We start from the raw sequence: 21,019 nt of genomic DNA on the forward strand, positions 1-21,019 counted from the left end.
AACACTAAAGAGATACTATAGATATATACATAGAATTAATATAGAATGTTATAAAATCATTTGCATTAAGGTCTACATTAGGATAGTATTTGAGGAAGAACTTTTGTGAAAAGTCGTGGAATTTTTCGTTAACGGAAAGTGAGCGAAACCGGATTCATCCCCTAGTTTGCCGCCCTTAGAGGTAGGATATTTTCTTCAAATTTGAATGGCATTTAAGTACCCTGTTTCCAACAAAAAAATAATCATCAAAATCGGTTCACACCGGAGTACTAGCGTAACCTACACAGAAAAAAAATACAGTCGAATTGACGACCTCGTCCTATTTTTGAAGTCGGTTCAAAATGAGACTTTTCGAGTCTAAATTTCAAACGTTTCAGACTCTTTACAGGTCATTTTGTAAACAAAATATAATTTTAAATTACGAAAAAATAGTTTCATTTTGCATTATCATCATCAACCCATTTATACGTCCCAACTGGACACGGGTCTCCTCAAGAGAGCAAGAGAAGGTTTTAGGCCGTAGTCCGCCGCGCTGACCCAATGCGGGTTGAGGACTTCACACGTTTTCCGATGGCTGTGGACCTTCTTCGACGTGCAGATTTTCAGCACGATGTTTTCCATCACCGAAACAATAAAATAAATTCCGTGCATGCCTAGATTCGAACCCATGACCTAGAATAAACTGCAATAGGTATGTATTTGTATTATATTATAATGCAAACAACAAAGTCAAAGTCAAATAATTAGTTATTCCATAGGTAGAATTTTTACACTTAAAAACGTCATTTTTAAGCTACTGCTCGTTCACTACGCTGACCTCCCTGAGAAGAACGAGCAAGAAACTTTAGGGATTGCTCTTTTCAAATAAACTTAAATGCTGTGGAATACGCTTTGAATCATAATTGTGTGGAATCTAGATCTTGTTGTCTTGCCATGCTTCTTTGTCTAAAACGTACTCTTCAATTCTGTAATATGACTTTTCAATTAAAATACTTTCAATGTAAGTTTTAAATTTAGTAAATGCTAATCTAAATTTATACTCTCCGGAATGTTATTGTAAAAAAGACAAAACAAACTCCCAAAGTAACAGATTCCAATGCCGCAGGTGCTATTCATAAATTATTTAACCGTTTTACGATTTTTACGAATATAATTCTCCATTTTATTACCCTTTATGTTCGCATATTGTGAATGTTTTATAACGATTTCCTGTTTACACGGAACCGAACTTCCGATATTTAATATAACATTATTAAGTTCAAATAATTGCTGGTTGCATTACTGGTTTTGTTAACCATGGATATTATTGCTACCATGATAATTACGAATTCAAGACAAGATATTTCGTAATACATGGCCAAAATACCAAGGTGGTGAAGTGGCTATAGCATATTCATTTCTGGTTTCCTGGTAGCTTCTTTTTTTATAATACATAATAGTTGCAGTGCCACACAGAGCTTTAAATTGCAAATATCTTAGGGGCACTGCCACTACGCCCGTCGCCCTGAGACATAAGTCGACAAGTCTTATGTGCCTCGGTTCGATCCCCGGCCAGGACAATGTCCATTTATTTGTTTACTCAGTGAAATAGGTGCCTACCTATATTTCGTAACCTTGCTGTACTAAGACTGCGTCTACAAAATTATAAACTTTCTGAAGAGAGGTTTAAACATTTTAGAAAAGGAACTAGTCTACAACGTTTTTATGGTTTAATAATATTTCACATAATTTATTTTATGTGGTTCTTATTACATATATGAATTGCATGTGATAAAAGTATTTTTAAATTATGATCACATATAAGGTTATCATATTTTTGAGCGACGTTATAATGTAATTTGCAACACAAGGTTATTTATTACTAATCCATAATGCATAGCGTTATGTTTGTACTTCTATGGCGTTTACCTTTTGAGATCTGATTCAATACAGGTAAAGGGTTGCGTTTGTGTTTTTGACGTAATCCCTAATGTATTTATCTGATTTAACCTTTAAAATTATATTACAAATTAATTGCATAGGTGATTAGGCATATTTTTATTATTTTTTTATATGAAGTAATGGAACGGACAAGCCGTGCTTCCGGTGGTGCGTGACCTGCCCACCAATTACAGTGGCAGCGTTGCTGAGAGCTAAAGTCAAATTAAAAAAAAACCTTTGTTTCGTAGGTAAACAAATTACTATTTAAATTGTCATGTTAATTAAACTCTACTGCTCATTTGTAAGGCAGATTCCCCTGAGTATAATGAGCAAGAAACTTTAGGGGTTGTTCTTTTATTGCTTATTTGACCTCACCTGATGGAAAGTGACGATGAGGTCGACGATGGAGCATGCACACCGAAATAACGCCTATTCAGTGTTGCGTCGAAAAGGCTCAAGATACACCGTTCAGGGAACAAGTCCACATATATCTTCCTTAGCTAGCAGATTAAGCTCTGCTGCATACACAGTGAGCTTACCGATTTTGCTACTGGTAGGATAGTTTACTTTAGTTATTTTCATAGTACAATGTCTTATGGGATTCTCTCATGTGGGGTAAAGCGGCATATATACAAACCATATTTGTGTTGCAAAAACGAGCGATTCGTTCTGTGTACCGTTTAGGTTCTCGGGTTTCTCTCAGAGAAAAGTTTGGAGACTGGTATCGTGACTGTGGCATCACAGTACATTTATTATGTAAATAAATATTTTGTATGCCCGTAAAATATACATAATTTCATTAAGAAAGAAGATATTCATAATATTAACCTTAGAACTAATTTCAAACTCATAGTAACACGATTTCGTTTAACTAAGGTAAACGATTCTTTTATGGGGAACTGTATAAGTTTTTACAGTAAGATTCCAGAGAATATATTAAGATTATCATTTCCTAAGTTCAAAACTTACATTAAAAGTATTTTAATTGAAAAGTCATATTACAAAATTGAAGAGTATGTTTTAGATAAAGAAGTATGGAAAGACAACAAGAGTCTGGATTCCACACAATTATGATTCGAAGCGTATTCCATAGCATTTAAGTTTATTTGAAAAAAAAAATCCCTAGAATTTCTTGCTCGTTCTTCTCAGGGAGGTCAGCGTAGTGAACGAGCAGTAGCTTAAAAAAGGACGTTTGAAAGTGTAAAAATTTAAATCCCACACAATTTGAATTTCACCCCATAGCCGTTTGCCATATAAATGAGGAAGCGACGCTTCGCGCAAATCTTGGGAATACCCACAACATAGGAGTTCCACCCCGTCCTACATATAGTCCCCAGATGATGATATATCGTGCAATTCACAATCTCCGTGATAATATCCTGTGGAACACCGGTAAGCAGGCAACTTTACGGCGGTGGAGGTAAGATAGCAGTACTTCACTGGACGATAATAATAATAATAACGCACACACTCAACATAGCCCCGCACTAGGGACACACACATAGACAACCACAAATTACACCCAAACTCACGAGAGAAATAAATGTAGGCCATACAAATATTTCTCCCGGCCCGGGAATCGAACCTGGGATCTCTGCGTGGCAGTCCGGCATGGTAACCGTTCGGCCACGGAGGCAGATAAACGATCTCTTTTACAAGGAGTTCTACTGCCGCTAATATGTATATAAGTTACTTCTACTACTCTCAAATACTTCTGTACCTAGTACTCCAATAGTCTATAGGGTTACCATTTTTTATCAAGTGGGCCGTGTCTCTCCTTGGCAGTTTTTTCAGCTACAACATACTGGATATTTATTTAATTAGATACTAATTGACTATTTTTATTAAGAGTAGTAGTAGACCAGCAGAGAAATGTTTCTTAATTGCCATACTGAGGGTTATAGCCCTTGTCGTGACATATACCTTGTTTGGGCATATTTAGTAATAATATCTCACGTTAAAGTAAAGTAATACATCGTGATGTCGAAGAAGATTTATGAGCCAGCGTGGCAAAGTATGCTCTAAGCCCTATCCTTGGACTAAATTCGTGCCCAGCAGTAGAACGTGTGATTGATGTTGATGACAATTATTTTTGGCAAATTAATTTTGTTGTTACTCCCCGAAAGCGCTACACGAGTAGGTCCAAGGTGCAATTCCCGGTACATCCAATTTGGCAAAGGAACTTTTCTAAATTGATTCTAGTCCCGTAATTAGTAGCCCCGGAATTAATTCGTTGTTCTGTTACTCATAGTACAGGGAATCCCCTGGTTTGAGGCTAAGTATTTAGGTATTTAATGTCCTTTAAAAAATTTACATTATTACAATTATTTGTTGCCAGAGTGTACCTTCAACTGATTAGTTTTTTAGTCGATATTGAGTGGAAGACACGTTATCGACTAAAGCAAAGTGAAAAAAATAAACCTGTGTTTTAGCAACGAATGGTATGTCGGCTTAGGTAAAATGACCAAATATTATTTTGTAACTAAAATACAGCTCTTCAACGCTGTGCTTTAATGGATAGGCCCAAGTACTGTTTTATTAAAGGCCTGGAGTCATTGTCGGCCGTAGTTGCCAATAACACATTTTGGCACGTAATTACTGCGAATTTGGTCGATTATCTCGGGGAAATATGGACAAGGACGTCGTTATGCCAAAATTGGTTAATGATTTTAAATAATTACTCAGTATTTGGTGGCCTTGCAAAGTAATTGTAAGGTCTGATATTACGAAGAAGTTCTCGGCTCAACTTCTGGTCGAAGTTTTGTTAGTCATAGTTCTATTAATTTTTTTTTATGTAGAGATGGAAGCAAACGAGAAGACGTGCCATTTGATGGGAGGTGGTCATTGTCGCCCACGGACATTTGCAGCATCAGATGAGCTGCCTATGCGTTGCCAGCCTTTGACAGCCCTATAAACACGCTTTTTGAAGAACCCCGATTCACAGCGCAAAGGAAATATTTCATGAGGAAGATCTTTCCACATCTTGTAGTTTCGAGAAAGAACGAACGAGATGCCCGCATGGTTTTACAATACCAGGCATCTAAGATGTGGGGATGGACTCTACTCCTTTGACGGGAGGTGCGATGAAGGAAACGAGACGGTGGCACCAGTACGAAAAGTTCCTCAGAGCACTACCCACCATAAAGACGGTAGAACACACACAGAGAGCCAACCTCTCTGCGTCGGCTAAGGTACTCCTTATCGTCTGTGAGTTTGGGATCATCGACAATATGAACTGCCCTACGTTGTATGGAGTCAAGTGAGTTGCGGCATAATGCTGCGTTAGGACGTTTTTGCTGATACGGTATATAATAAAACAGTCTAGACCATACCCGTCAACCTAGGCAAGTCTTGTTTGTAATTTATATCTATCTATAGATATATATACCAAATTATATATTAAAGAAAATAGTAATAAAACTTAAATTTACCTGCACTTAATCGAATCATCTTTATTATCATTCATAAATTAATAATAATAATAAGAATAATAAAAATAAAACTTCCAATACCAAAAATTATCTTTTTTTAATTTAATAATTTTATTGCACAGGAAAACATCACATTAAGTAAAAAGGAAAACAAAGACGAAAGGTACTGTCTATTTCTTTATATAAGTAAATATCTGTTTGTTATATAGAAACTTAAGACTTCATGTCGAAGATTCACATTGACGTCACACAAATTACTGGCCTCACCGGCAAAGGTAAAGACACCCCAGTCCAGCGTAAACCATTCTCCCATATAGAATGCCCTTCTGGCGAAGGTTCCAGTAGCGTCCTCAGCTTTGATATATTATATTTCTTTATTATTAATCATTATGTTTAAGTAAATCTTAACACTACGATTAATAACTCGCTTATTTGGATCAATGCCATCTAGTGGCAAACTTTGGTACCAGTTTCAGTAGGGATTTCTTTACGAAAGTTATTGTGTTACACTATTTTTAGCAGAAGTTTTTTTTTGTCACATTAGCTGTGGTTGGTTATGTTGACAATATTCAATCCGCATCATTTCAAGTATGTCTAAAAATTAGCTTTGGTAGGTTGGCTCATTTTTGCATAATAACATCCAATTTAGTTGCGTCGCAATAACGACGTTACTCTGTCAATACGAGAAGAAAGTAGATAATAAATAAAATAATAAAATAAACTTTTGACGGAAAAGTTGTTTATCGAGTCACCATTATACGCTATTAAATATGAACAGCATTCTGCACAATATTTCAAGATAAAGTTTTCAAACACATAAATCATGTGGTATCCTCATTGACTTACAATTATATGGACGTCGGGTCCGCGCTAAAAAGTGTGCGAACTTATAGGGCGTTAAAATCGTATACAGAGCGTCATTCACGCTTTAGTCTTCGTTTGTTCGACTGACAGCGAAGCAAGCAAAATTAGACGGTACTGCGATGACATTCCAATTTAAATTCAACGTTTTAACTTTTTCATATTCCTTTACATGTCACTACGTTTAAATAGGTTGACTTGGGACATTTTTTTCGTGGTTTTTGTATTAGACCCGTCGTCCATTTATTTGTAAGTCAAGGGTATCCTACATTGATCCTTTGAAAATAATACAAAACAAATGAACGTTCAAAAAGTTTATAATGTTAAGGACAAGGTTGACCGTAGTGTGAGGTCAAACGGAAGATTGTACGTTTAAATGAGGAAGCTTTTGAGTGTTCAAAAGGTTACTGGATTTTGGAGGACGACTTTTGACACGTCTTATGACTTACGAGATTTATAATTTTTATAATATTTTAAATTCCTTTGAGTTGTGTAAGACGACGCTTATAAAGATTTCCCTTCCATTAAATGATTGTTTTTCATTAATGCGAACTTTTTTTATTCATTACTATCATTAAAATGAATAATTTTCTTCTATGATGACTGAGACAATAACAAGAAAATCTATTGGGACCGATCTTTTGCCAACGACAGAATTGTTCTTGCAAATAAGTCTGACATTGATTCGGTCACAATCAAGGGCAGTTTTTGTGAACGTTACCAACCCACAAGACAAGGGTGTAGTGAAAGTCGAAATCTAGAAAAAAATACACAAGGGATACATCATCACATGGGATATGGCCTCAAGTGAAGGAAATTTCTTTTTTTTTTTCAGCACAGGCTCTAAATCCAGCCAGTCTCGCTAGTAACTTAAGGATTTGTTACGTGTCGTTTCCAGCGCAAAAGCGGTGACGGTTGATACGGCATGTATTTCTTTTCTATCGTATTTGACAATTCTTGTCTTTAATAGAAGATCGAGAATCTAAAATAGATGCCCAAAATGATTTATAATCTCAACACAAAGAAATAGGTCTTATGTTAAATAAAGACTAACAATGTTAAATGTAACCTTTGTGACAGACTGGTGTCTTTTTTGTCTGGATTTAAACAAAAACAAATCAACTGTTGTTGTTGAGTAGCAGATTGTTTTGTTGTATGTACATTCTAAAGTACATATCTAGTTGAATAATTTAGGCTATCAGCGCAAAAAAGGGATTAAAAATGAGTCGAATTCATTTTATGCAATACATGAATCACATTTGACCAATATAGAATAAAAAAAATTATACATGAAAATAGCATAAAATAATATTATAGAAAAAATGTACGTTACACCACTTTTGCTTGATGTCAGCACCAAGCGGGACGAACAAGTCGGGCGACTGGTGGTAATCGTCACGTCTGTTCATAACAGTGCCACTCAGAGCTTTAAATCGCAAATATCTGCTGCCTCTGCGCCCGTCACTTCGAGACATAAGTTGACAAGATTACATCACAGAGATCTGAACGCAGTAATGCTCACATTACTGCTTGGCGACAGAAATAGGTCATGTCTTACATGTTGTGTTCTATGTAAGTTGTCTACTTATTTTCAACAAGTCAAAGAAACAGCCGACCCAAGCCCCAGGCTTCTGTTGAATTTAATTAAAATAACCCTGTAATTACAGACCGATAACAATATTTCACGACCTCGTCAGTGTAGCGGTATGCTCCAGGGGTTGATCCTCGGTAAGATCAAAGGAACTTTTCTAAATTGCTTCTGATCTGTGTACTCCGGCACAGGGAATGCTCTAATTTGAATTTAATCTCAAATACAGTTTTATTTCATAGATAAACTAATTATAGTTGAAGAAATATTCTTGTCACCTCAGTAACTCGGAAAGGCTTTCTTTCTCATTAGTTTAGCATCCCTCGCTTGCTCAGGTTTTAATACAAGCACCGCGTCAAGCAACAACTTTGCATCCTCGCATAACAAATAATTATTGCACCGATGAATGTGTCACTTGCAACGGCTTATCATTCCTATTACAATAGGGTAATAAAACAATTAAAACTTTCTTTACTTAAAGCGTACACGGATTTAATGATCTTGGTCCACCATGGGTGCGCATTTAGCCTTTTTAATTCAACCTTTGAATTATTTCTTTACTCATCAGATCTCTTATTTTTTGAAACTGTAGTTACTCCGTAAAATACCGTCTACCGACCCTTTTCTTATTAATTCAGCCCCGCGTAAAGATTACACGTTCAGAGATAAGTCCAGTGCGCAAAAGTGTTTAGACTAGTTGTTAGCACGGCTCACTCTTTTGTCCGATTGTACTCGAAAGATAAAGAGATAAGACGAATCAGTGCAAATAATATTTCGTCAAGTATACTTTTGAAATCGTTACCGAAATTAAACAATAACTAATAAAATAATAAAAAGAATGGGAAGAATGAGAAAGAAACTCAAAACTTTGTACATATTTTGTCACTAACAATATTTATTTCAAATATAATAATAAATAGAGACATCCTACAAGAGCTTAACGGGACAGTATCATGGATTTTTGTAATCCAAGTCAGTGTTATTGTAATCTGTATGATAAATAACCTTTAGAGTTAAGTTTCTTTTCAATGTAGTTTTAAACCTCGTAAGTAGCAAATTTTGAATATCAACCGGAATCTTATTGTGCCGCCGCCCCGTTTGTCGAAAGGGCGCATGTGACATAAAAAAATATTGTTATTACTGCTGTGATTATAGTACCGGGTCATCAAGTTTCGTATTAATTCATAACTACGTTAAATGAGCTAATTGCTGTACGTTGTTGTCAATAGTGACGTGCAGTAAAACTTATGGAATGTGTAATTTTACCACACAACTCGGCATTTGTTGATCGAAATTCGAAATTTTAAAAAATGTAATCTAATACGATCGTCATTAATGGGATCGCTGGCCAGCACAACTTCTATCCCCGGCAACTTCGCGTCAAATCTCAATGCAAAACAAAGCAGTTTCGAATTGACGATATATTAAGTAAACATTTTTATTTTCGTCTCACTAAAACTTTTTAATCAGCTACCCCTTGCAACACTAGTTATAAATCTAAAAAGTTATAGATGTGACTCGCAACTGATTATATTTTTTTCGATAATGAATTGAGATTTGACCTCACTGTCGTAATCTGTCAAAACTGCCGTCAAAGCGTGCCGGTACTGCAACAAAAAAGGCATAATGCATTGACTTACAAATAAATGGACGACGGGTCTAATACAAAAACCACGAAAAAAATATCCCAAGTCAACCTATTTAAACGTAGTGACATGTAAAGGAATATGAAAAAGCTAAAACGTTGAATTTAAATTGTAATGTCATCGCAGTACTGTCTAATTTTGCTTGCTTCGCTGTCAGTCGAACAAACGAAGACTAAAGCGTGAATGACGCTCTGAATAGGATTTTAACGCCCTATAAGTTCGGACACTTTTTAGCGCGGACCCGACGTCCATATAATTGTAAGTCAATGATAATATGACACTATTTTAATTTTTTCCTGTGTGAGTAAGGTATAGCTTTTAATTCAATTTCTTAAAACAAATTTTCTCGGTTTCGAGTTTTTGTCACAAGCGCCCTTTCACCTAAGGGCGTCAGTATTACATTGCCCCTTAAATGAATTTGTGTCTTTGTAAAAACGACTGTCAAGAAAAGCCAGTTAATTTTTATTCCCTTTTACTATTTTTCATTTTCATTTAGACATAAATGGAGTGACTTCTTTGGGTTCTCCGGTAAAAATGGGTGTTCCGCAGGGCTCAATACTTTCTTATTTCTGATTTATATTAATGATCTACCATTCTTTGTTAAGGACCATTGCGAAATAGTGTTCTTTGCTGATGAGACATCCATGATTTTTAAAACAGACAGACATGACATTAACTATGATCATATTAATCATACCCTCTCTTAGGTAGTTTATTGGTTTAATGCTAACAATTTATTGCTTAATGCCAAGAAGACAAAATGTATTAAATTTGAATTACCTAAGGTAAAATGGACTAGTCCAAGCATAGAAAGAAACGGAGAAAAGTTAGACCTTGTTAATAAAGCAGTCTTCTTGGGAGTGACCTTATATAGTAAACTTCAATGGTTTCCACATATATCTTCCCTGGCCAGCAGATTAAGCTCCGCTGCATACGCAGTCCGCAGAATACGTGAGCTTACTGATGTTAGTACTACTAGACTAGTTTACTTTAGTTACTTCAATAGTATAATGTCCTACGGGATTCTCATGTGGGGCAAAGCGGCAGATATTCAAACCATATTTGTATTGCAAAAACGAGCGATTTGTACTGTGTACCGTCTGGACTCGCGGGTTTCTCTCAGAGAAAAGTTTAAGGAGACTGGTATCATGACTGTGGCATCACAGTACATTTACTCAAATATTTTATATGCCCGTAAAAATATACATTATTTCAATAAGAAATATTAAGTTTATCATTTCCTAAGTTTAAAAACTACACTAAAAATATTTTGATAGAAACATCATATTACAAAATTGAAGACTACGTGTGAGATAAAGATGTATGGAAAGACGACATGGCTCCAGAATCCACACAAATTTGATTCAAAGTGTATTCCACAGCATTTAAGTTTATTTGAAAAGAGCAATCCCTAGAGTTTCTTGCTCGTTCTTCTCAGGGAGGTCAGCGTAGTGAACGAGCAGTAGCTTAAATGTGACGTTTTCAAGTGTAAATTTATTTTACCTATGGAATAAATAATCTTTGACTTTGACTTTGACATAAAACAATAGTATTGTTCTTTACGTCGTCCTGGAAAGTACTGCCACCTTACCTATTTCTGCCGCCAAGCAGCAATGTCAGCATTACTGTGTTCCGGTTTTGAAGGGTAAGGGTACTGGTAAATTACAGGTACATGGGACTTGTCAACTTATGTCTCGGGGTGACGGGCGCAGAGGCAGCAGATCTTTGCGGTTTAAAGCTCTGAGCGGCACTGCAACTGTTATGGATAGACGTGTCGCTTACCATCAGACGCCCGACTTGTTCGTCCCGTCACTCGATATTATAAAAAAGAAGTAGATATTAGTAAGATATTATAAGTTTTAAACCTCAAACAAGAATTTTATCATAGAAAGTTCAGACCTGTAATTGGTGTGGTTGGGAGGCGCATTATTGATATTAATACATATTGCCAGACATATAATCTTCACAAAAATCTCTTTAAATAACACAATTATTTCTACCGTACGCATAAATCAACATGGATATAAATATATCCATGTATTTATATATATATAAATACATGCATTATGTATAAAGCAATTACATAAGTGTGTTAAGCCGAATGAACTTGGCACCAACCTACATACGATCTGAACCCTGTACCTCCGACCGGCCAGCCGGCCTGCCCGCCCTGCTGTTTACATACTTATTTATTCACAATAACAAGTAACTCGTGCTTGGACGCCGATGTAAGTAACGAGTGAAAGCCTTATGGATGCGGCATTACGGTATAAAGACGTGTACGAGGAAGCCAGTGTCGTGAAATAACTAGTTGATTTTGCGCTGTAGCCGCTTTGTAAAGCATGTTTGTTGCTAAATATTTTAAATGCACAAATTGTATTCAATTTTCATTCAGTTTATTTTGTCCACCACCAGGTAACACTGCATTCTTGTTCTTTGTTTATGATATTTTCATAGCCGATATTTTATGATTGAGATGAAGAACTCCCCACCTGTCACTTACATGCCTAACTCGTGGCGATATTAAAGATCATAAATTATATAATACTTTTTACGTCTTTATAAAAAAACTACACTTTGGCTTTATATATATACATATATACATAGATTCATCACGTGGGTCTCCCACTGGGGAAGGCAGAGACTATAGATCTCCATTCCAGTTTTTCTAACACTCCTTTTTTCCTGTGTCCAGTTTAGGGGAACATATTGTAATAATGTGTCTTTAACCTGATTGAGATTGTTATATCGATGTCAATCTTATCCCACGTTTTCCTAAACGTTGGCTCCATTATTTTGTGTTACTATAATTTTTTGTCCAACCTAGCTACTAAATCATCATAATGCTTATTTGTCTCATTCTATCTTTATGACGTATACGTATACGCAATATACGACGCAAAGCTCTTATTCCTTCTTTCATGTTTTTTCTGTTTTATTCAACATACACTACCGTACGAACTATATAGAAACTAAAATCAACTTCTTTAAAATATCTACAACAGTATCTTTTGCACATTTTTTTTTTCTTTTGCAAAATAACACTGAGCAGACTATGTACGAACACAAACCACGTCCATTTTCCTTCCGACATCACGAAATAATCAAACAGTCAAGTACAAGAGGTGGTGGGCATTCTTTGTCGAATTTCGGCTCGGCCGCTATATAAGCCGCACGTTCAAGCCCAATTGTTAGATAACCACGTTACACTGGCACCAAACAGTGCTTTCGATTTAATAAAACCTATTAACCTAAATCACCATGCAGAAATTCGTAAGTGACGCGTTGATTATTTGTCATATAGAAATGTGAAAATTCGTTAATGGTATTTGAATTATCGTAAAGTGTGCTCATGCCTTTGGAATCCCATTGGAAGAGACTATCTATGTCCACTTGGCATGATCCTGGTAAACCTCTCGTGCCCCACTTACATTCATCTTTTTATATAAACCCTCCTATTCTTTTCAATATGGGCTTCACCTCTTTTACGGACGTCTTTCGTGGCTGACTTCTTTCAATGCTGTCGTCCACGTTGGTTTATGTATCTCTTGCGCCATTGTACTTTCATTCATCCACTTCATATACCAAAATCTGAATACAACATTCTCTATTTTTGTCCTTTCGTCCATTTTCAAATCACATCGTTCACGAATCACGGTATTCGTCACCGTGTCACTTAAAATATATAAAAATAGACACATGTGACGTTTTTAGACAGTCTAAGTCAATAAAAAATCATGAGAAAAACGTGTGATACAGAGGTTCTGTTAAGTTTTTCCTTGAATGGATCTCTTTTAACGACTTCAATAAAAACATTCTCATGTCGCTTTTTCTAAGGTCAATTGTCAAAAATTCTGTCTTGCAAGTAGCTTTCTTCTTATATGAAGTGTATTAAGTGACCAACCAATCTATGGATTAATCGTTTTTCCAAAAACCATTTTCTTGGCCTTGAGCCGTCACTGGACCATCGTAATAAGACCTTCGATATTAGAATCGTCCTTCTCAGTTTTATCTCTTGAAGCCCAAGTTAGAGTGGTGTTGTGTTCCTATCATAAATCATCGGATGTGTCTCGTCTTCGTTCAGCACTTAACTTCAATCTAAGTGCCTCATACTTGCACTTAAACTATAGGTATATTATTTTATTGACCGTCTCCACAGAGGAAGAATTTACAATTTACAACTTTTTATCTGATAGACAAAAAAGATGAACAGTTGGTTGGTTGGCCTTTAAATCTTTAGTAATGTAACTTTTGCTGTTACACATTGCCTGACCGGTCATTAAATTGATAAGATTGTTAAAATTAATCCCTGAAGCCAAATTCTCAGACGTCTGGAATTTGTTTCAAAGCACAAACGAATTAGGCATTGTGCTTATCTTCGTTAATTATAAATTACTAGATAGCATTATCCGTGACATATTTGACTAAAAAATCACTCTTAATATATTGCTAAACTAGAAACAAATCCGTATATAATTATTATAAGGTTCGTTAGCAATTGCCTGTCGGATTTTTAATTATTTGCGTGGGAGGGTTCCTGAGGTTGAATGTTCAATAGAGGGTTAATCGTTTTATTTAGACTAAATTTCTAGGATGTTGTGGACCTGTTGGGGTTTAAATAATTCAATTTCCAATTAATGTTGTGAATTAATTTGCAGATTGTATTTGTTCGTAAATTATCTCAAGGCTTAACATCAGGAATGGCGCAGTTGTGTCATATATTACACACTGTGAAACTTACATTCGACACAATAGCAACCAATCCAGTTTTATCATAAGCAAATGATTTGTTTTACAGATAGCTTTCGCCGCTCTTCTGGCTTGCGCCTCTGCGGCGCCCGGCGTCGTCCTCGCCCACTCTGCCCCCATCGTAGCCACAGTCCACGCAGCCCCGGTAGTCCACGCTCACGCCGTTCCAGTAGTCGCTGCCAAGACCACTATTACCAAGTCTTCTCAAGTCGTTCACCATGGCACTCCTGTTGTCCACGCTGTCCACACTCCAGTCGTTCACGCTGCGCCCGTCGTGCACGCCGTCCACACTCCCGTAGTGCACGCCGCTCCCGTTGTCGTTAAGACCGTTCATGCTGCTCCGGTCGTCCACGCCGTTCATACTCCTGTTGTTCACACTGCCCCAGTCGTCATCAAAACCGCTCCTGCTGCTATCACCCACAGCAGTTCCTCAGTTGTCCACCACGCCCCCGTTGTGAAAACTGTCCCTATCCTTGCCGTTCATCATTAAAATAATTAATAATTATAATTTCCTTCACAATGAAGGTTTAGAATAAACGAAGTACCTCCCACAGCTGATTGTTTAATTTAATGTTAATTTTGACCTTATAGTTACTGTTTCTACTTCGAGAGAAATTGTTTATTTTGTTCATTACAATGTTCTTTACCCCTTTTAATTGAATTTGTTAATTTGCTTTAAAATAAGTCATTGAATTTCCGTCTGTGAAAATGTTCAAAGGTCCTAATTGCCCTGGGTGCTAAACAAGATTAGTATGATAAAATACCCTACTAATAGCGTCACAGTAACTGCCGTCTGTGGTATAGTTAATCCACTTAAAAAAATCTGGAGCAATGCCTTAAAACTGGTCAAGAAACGAACGAAGTGAATTTAGAAGCATAAAAACATTTCTTGAAATTAATTATACTGTTTTAATAATTTTCTTAGAATATGTACCAGCAACATAAACGGTTAATAGTCCGGTCTATTAATAAAGTATTTTTGTACAAAGAAAAATAAACCTAATTTATTGTGAAATTTATTTAGTAATTAAGGATCCTTGGATTTGCGAGTTTCGCAATGTTGTGTCCTTACATGCAAATATTTTTATATAAATACGAATAAAGACAGGGCCCACATGTACATAATTAATGAATATTTATAGAAAATATTGTGAAAACAGACAATGAGAAGGGAGGAGTCAATAGTTAGTTTAGACAAGTATAACTGGCTTAATGATAGTTGTTTTTTCAACTTATTTACAAGTTCTTAAATACAGGAAACAAGATACAAGCAGATAAAAAAACTGTGATATGCTACATCAGAGATTTGTAAATAATTTTAACTAGGCGACGGACAATAACTTTATTTTGAGTAGATAAGGTTATTTTTTGGTGGCAAAAGCTGCCAGCCTTCTGATAAACAAAGGTTTTGACGAACTGACAGTTCCTTGGCCAGCGGCTTCGCCCGTGGGCCTTAGTGACATGGGGTTTCAATCTCAAAACATACAAAGCTTGTTCACAAGTGTATGTATTTCAGCTTTATACAGCGTAGTCAATATGGCCTACCCATATGTATGGTGTAAGGTAATCATAAACTGACGTAATCGACATTTTTATCGAAATTAAGTTATAAACATGTCTGGGACCAGCACAACGAGATCTACAACCCTCTATAAGCAGTTTTTTTTATATCTTACTTAGTGTCAGTTTTATTGATAAGTAAAATCAGTGATTTACTAACTTTAGGTGCCAACATTATGAAACTTACCGAAATGCAAATACGCCCGGTTTAATAAAATAAAATATAATGAAAAAAAAACTAACGCAGTAGAATAAGTTTTTCTATATTACTAACAAGTGGTCCTATGTATCTAAAATAATAAGCTATTGTTGTTTTTGTCACAAATGAAAGTATTTTTTTAGATCTAAATTGTTGTTTTGTATCCAATAAGTAAGTGTACTTTTTCACAAAAAATATGAAACAGTCCGTCCAGGGAAGCACTGTCACCTTACCTATTTCTACCGCCAAGCAGTACTGTGTGCATTACAGCGTTTCTGTTTTGAAGGGTTAAAGGTCCTGGTGAAATTACAGGCACGTGGGACTTTTCTACTTATGTCTCAGGGTGACGGGCGCAGTGGCAGTGCCTCTCAGATCTTTCCGATTTAAAGCTCTGAGTGACACTGCAACTGCTACGGACAGGCATGTCACTTACCACCAGGCGCAAGACTTATTAGTCCCGTCACTCGGTATTACAAAAAAAAACTGGCCAAAAATGCCTGCCATATTTGTCCCGGTCACGGAGCATCACTTGCAACAAGATATCATCCTCGTAAAGAATTTTAATTAAGCCTTTATGTGCAATGCAGTGTATATATCATGTCGTAAACATTCATGACATGTGGTGTGATTATTTTAAAATTACACTTGCGCTATTATGATGACATGATACGTTTAAAGTGATGGAATAAACTTAAGGTGATATGGTGAAAAACCAGCGAATCGTTTATTAAGTACAACTAAGCAAAAGCTTACATTTTCTTGACATGAAATGAAACAATTTTATTCGGATCAAAATTGCGTATTCGCAGACTTGGTGTAATAAAGTTACATCTGCAAAATGATAACTTTTCAGAAGAAGGGTTTTTAAGATTCTACGAATGGAATAAGTCGATCATTTTTTTTAGGTTTAAGTAGGAGAGTTGTAAAATTTCATATATATATAATTTTTTTATGCGTTTTGTTTTATTTTTATATAATAAAAACACTTTTGATATGAGCATTTGTTTCGTATATTTGTTTTTGCTAATATACCAATGTTTCGGGTTCTTTACTGGTTATACATTGGTTTTTTGACGATTCAAAAATACGTTGCGATTCTTGGGTAATTATCATATTAATTTTCTATTTATCTAATTTCGGTGGTAATTATTCAAGTATTTTGTCGTGGAATATTAATAATATTTCAGGATACCACGCTCGAGTATTAAATAAATACTTCATGATAATATTCCAGAACATAATATAAATAACATAAATGCCACCGAAATTAGCTTGAGAAAACTAACTTGAAAATTACTCACTTATGATTTCTGATTATCTATGAACCCCTAAACTGAGCAATTACGACTAAAATTTTTTACGTTTTACGTAATTGTAAGGTTTTTACTTTAAAATTTACATAGTTTGTGAAAGAGGTTACATTTTGCAGCTAAGTCGAAAATATTTACTAACTTTTAATATTGGGTATACATTACTCTATAAATAGAAAATTCCTAAAGGTTTCCACAGAAAATCTTATTTCAGAAAAAGTGTTTGCATAAAAGTATACCGAGTTACCGGATTTATTCGGATTATACTGAATCCCGCTGGTTATAGAGTACTTTATTGGAGACAGTTTGTCGCTTATTTTATAGTTGTATTCCATGCAACGTAAAAAAAATTTGTGATATACGGTTGTTTTTTCTAAGGTATATAACCTGAGCTGTATTAGCATTTTTTGCTCGTTAAAAACACTAACTAGTTCTCTTTTTGGGAAGTTTTTACAGAAAATATTGATTAATTAAATTAAGTTACAATTTCTTATTTCAATGTTATTATTTAAGTAAAAATTTTGTTACATTATTCATATTTTTTGACTGAACAAGGAGCAGTAAAATCAGTTTTGTTTATTTTTTATTTTTCTCTTATTTATAGGAGTGTGCATCGTGCCTTAATACTTGCCAAGCTCGAGAAGGTTTACTAAGAATAGCGCGACGGATACCAACTGCATTCACCAACCTGTCCATACGTGGCATGTCAAATACTTGGAAAAACAGCAAAATTTTAACACAAGTACTCAGTGCCTATAAATTGAAGCCTTTGGCCCAAATCAGTTAGTTCTTCAACAAGTCGATCACAATTCGCAATAAAAAAAAGTCGGAAATATGTTACGTTTGGTAAGTTTGAATTTAGATTTTTATGTCTCTATTTTGTTAACTAGGTACTTTATGATTGGTTGAAATTTTAAAACATACTTTCTTTAGTTCGAATTTCAAAAATTTATGCATAAAAAGCAAACTTTTCCAAAACAAATTTTAGTGCAACTTGGTTTTTGAATTTCAATATGGAATTTAACTCGAAATTTTTTTATAAAATATTTCTTTTCCTACATGTCCGACGAGTAACTCTTATGGCCTCGCAGTAACCAACTTTACAGCGAGCGGGTCGTATGTATTTTTATGTGGGAGATAAGTTTTCTCTACTTTTATTTGCTCGCGTTTTATTTGTGCGCAGTACGCGATTGTTGCATGAGATTATTTAAGGAACTATAGTCTTTACGGTAAAGACATAAAGTTTAAAATAGGACTGGAGTTCACTACCGATATCTGTATTCGAAAGCTACTATTTGGGTAGTCCTAAGGTTAGAGTGAGTAGACATTCTTTAAATAAAAAAAAACAAAAAGTATCTTAAGTAACTCGCCTTCAAAAATAATCAAAAATATTATTTTTATGTCCTGACATTTGCTAAAAAACAACCTTATGCTAATTTATGTTTGTTTAAAGTCATGAATTTATTTTTCAATATATACGTCTAAGTAATTAATAGATTCAGGCGTTACCTTGCGGAAGTCCATGTTAATAAAAATGGAATTAAATTAATATGCTACTCCGCGAACCCAGTGAAGGTTAAAATGCGCAAAATAACTGCACTTGTGTTGGATATTTTTTCATGCCCTCCGCATAAAATTAATAAAATAAGTAACACAAGCTTGCGCTTGTGTACAATACAGTCACAGCTACCACCACAAAAAATATACCCAACACGTGTTTCGCCTCTCCACGAGGCATCTTCAGGGGCTGTTGATTGCTCGACCCTCGGCCGAAGATTCTTCAGCCGAGTGTCGAGGTTTGCGACTTGTTGCGCTTATGTTATTTATTTTAGTTAGGGTGGGAAAATTAACTGCATGAAAAAAATATTCAACACAGGCGCAGCTATTTTGCATGATTTAACCTTCCCTGGGTTCGCGGAGTAGCAAATTAATTTACTTCCATTTTTATATACATGTAAATTAATATATGATTAGAATAATGCTCTATGTTTTTTAATACAGTTGCTCAAAACGTGGTATTTTTCGCACTACAAATCGTGCGGAAAGTTGGATTTCTCGCACTAGTGCTTTTTACTTTTCCAGTTTTTTTAAAATTTACTGTTGTTTCAAATCTTAAGCACAGAACTAAAGAAGTTGTATATTTATTTAATATTTATGTGCTTTGTGACGTACATAAGTCATTCGTCATTAAAACTTATATTTATTTACAAATACTATATAATGAACGTATCGAGTGGAGGTCCACAGCCTCTGCCTACCCCTGAATGGGTGACAGGCGAGATTTTTATGTATATATTTATTTGTTCTATGTATTACAGATAAATTGTATCTCACTACCGTGCACGGGTTCCTAAAGAAGTTTAAACAAAAGTACCAGGACGTCATAATAAGAAAAGTGGTTACAGACCGATATTACAGAAAATAAACAAAAACAGCACGTTAGAACTAGATTTCCATAGACTTTTAACTAATGGTTGCAGTGGTTGTATTTCATTATTTTAATTTACTAGCAGAAAATGAGTTTTGTTTAAATACTGTTTTATTTTACTTTCAATGTAGTTTTTTCGCAAATGTATTAAAAAACGTCGTTTGATACACGTGCGGATTTGTCATTTTCACTTGTCTCGCGTCTTGACCCTCGCCTCTGGCTCGGGCCAAGAAGCCTCGAGACTCGTGAATAATGACTAACTTTCCGCACTTATATCAAAAATAACTATAATGCGGCGGTGTTAAAACTAGTGCAAGGATAGAAACTTATTAAAGACTTTGAAAGGTTTTTGATATCTCTTTTATTTACTCGCCTGGGCACGCTTAATGATTACATCCTGTATATGGAGAGTGTGCGATGGAATTGCATAATTTGATTCCGCCTTCCCCTTTCCATCATCGGGGGACTAGGCGTAGGCTGGGATTCCACCCCTATGTTGTGGATATTCCAAGGATTCGCACGAAAAGATTCGCTTCCACATTTATATGGCGAACGGCTATGGATTCCATTCCATAGCCATTCGCCATATAATTCCCTGCCTGCAGACTTCTTCCCTGAACGTTATAACACGGACCTTTTCAAGGCGAGAGTGAATAGGTATTATTTAGGTGCGCAATCTCCATCGTCGACCTCATCGTCACTTTCCACCAAGTGAGATGGAGGTCAAATGTGCACTTATTTTTTATGAAAAAAATGTAGATTTTTCTTTCTTTGAAATAATGTAGTCTGAGGACAATTCTCAAAATTACAAACGGTTATTTCTTTTCTATATAGAAAAAGTTAATTCTGTTGACAGCCTGTGTGTATTTGCGTAGGCAAACAACTCGTTGTGCTACAGTCCTCAGTCTACATGCCCAGTGGTGGAAAGAATTGGTTGACACAGGCACAATGTCTAATATTTATCAGAATTTTCTCGTGTCACTGGAGTGTAAAATGATGAGGATTGCGTTTCAGGATCCCAGAATTAAGTGTCTCAGTGCGAATTTAGAAGAATATTAGCCCCATTTACACGGTCACTCTATCGCGCGTGATCAATAGCGAACAGAGATTGCGCGTTTCGTTTTTGTTACAACGGAAAAAGCGTCCGCGTAAAGGCTAAACCGCAAAACAGACCGCGTGAAACTTGCGCGTGTTGGAGTGCGTGGCTGATGAGCGCATGATTGATGTATCACGCGCAATAGAGTGCCTGTGTAAAGCCCGCTAATGACAAAGAATTTTGAGATAAAAAAATATTTTTAACTCCCCATGCAAAAGGGAGTTATAAGTT

General features: G+C 35.7%; 2 protein-coding genes across 2 annotated transcripts in view; one reads left to right on the top strand and one right to left on the bottom strand.

Annotated features, from left to right (window-relative positions):
* Window positions 1-21,019, bottom strand: part of LOC113240459 (neuropeptide SIFamide receptor-like) — a 230,229-nt gene that overhangs the window by 43,543 nt on the left and 165,667 nt on the right. The window lies entirely within an intron of this gene.
* On the top strand, window positions 12,688-14,986 carry LOC113240460 (larval cuticle protein F1-like). The gene is made up of 2 exons (XM_026477773.1): window positions 12,688-12,719; window positions 14,245-14,986. Exons 1-2 carry the CDS (start codon window positions 12,708-12,710, stop codon window positions 14,683-14,685), a joined length of 453 nt encoding a protein of 150 aa, XP_026333558.1. The 5' UTR covers window positions 12,688-12,707; the 3' UTR covers window positions 14,686-14,986.

This window comes from Hyposmocoma kahamanoa, unplaced genomic scaffold (genome assembly GCF_003589595.1).
Source record: "Hyposmocoma kahamanoa isolate Upper Pololo Valley unplaced genomic scaffold, ASM358959v1 138, whole genome shotgun sequence".
Taxonomy (NCBI): Eukaryota; Metazoa; Arthropoda; class Insecta; order Lepidoptera; family Cosmopterigidae; genus Hyposmocoma; species Hyposmocoma kahamanoa.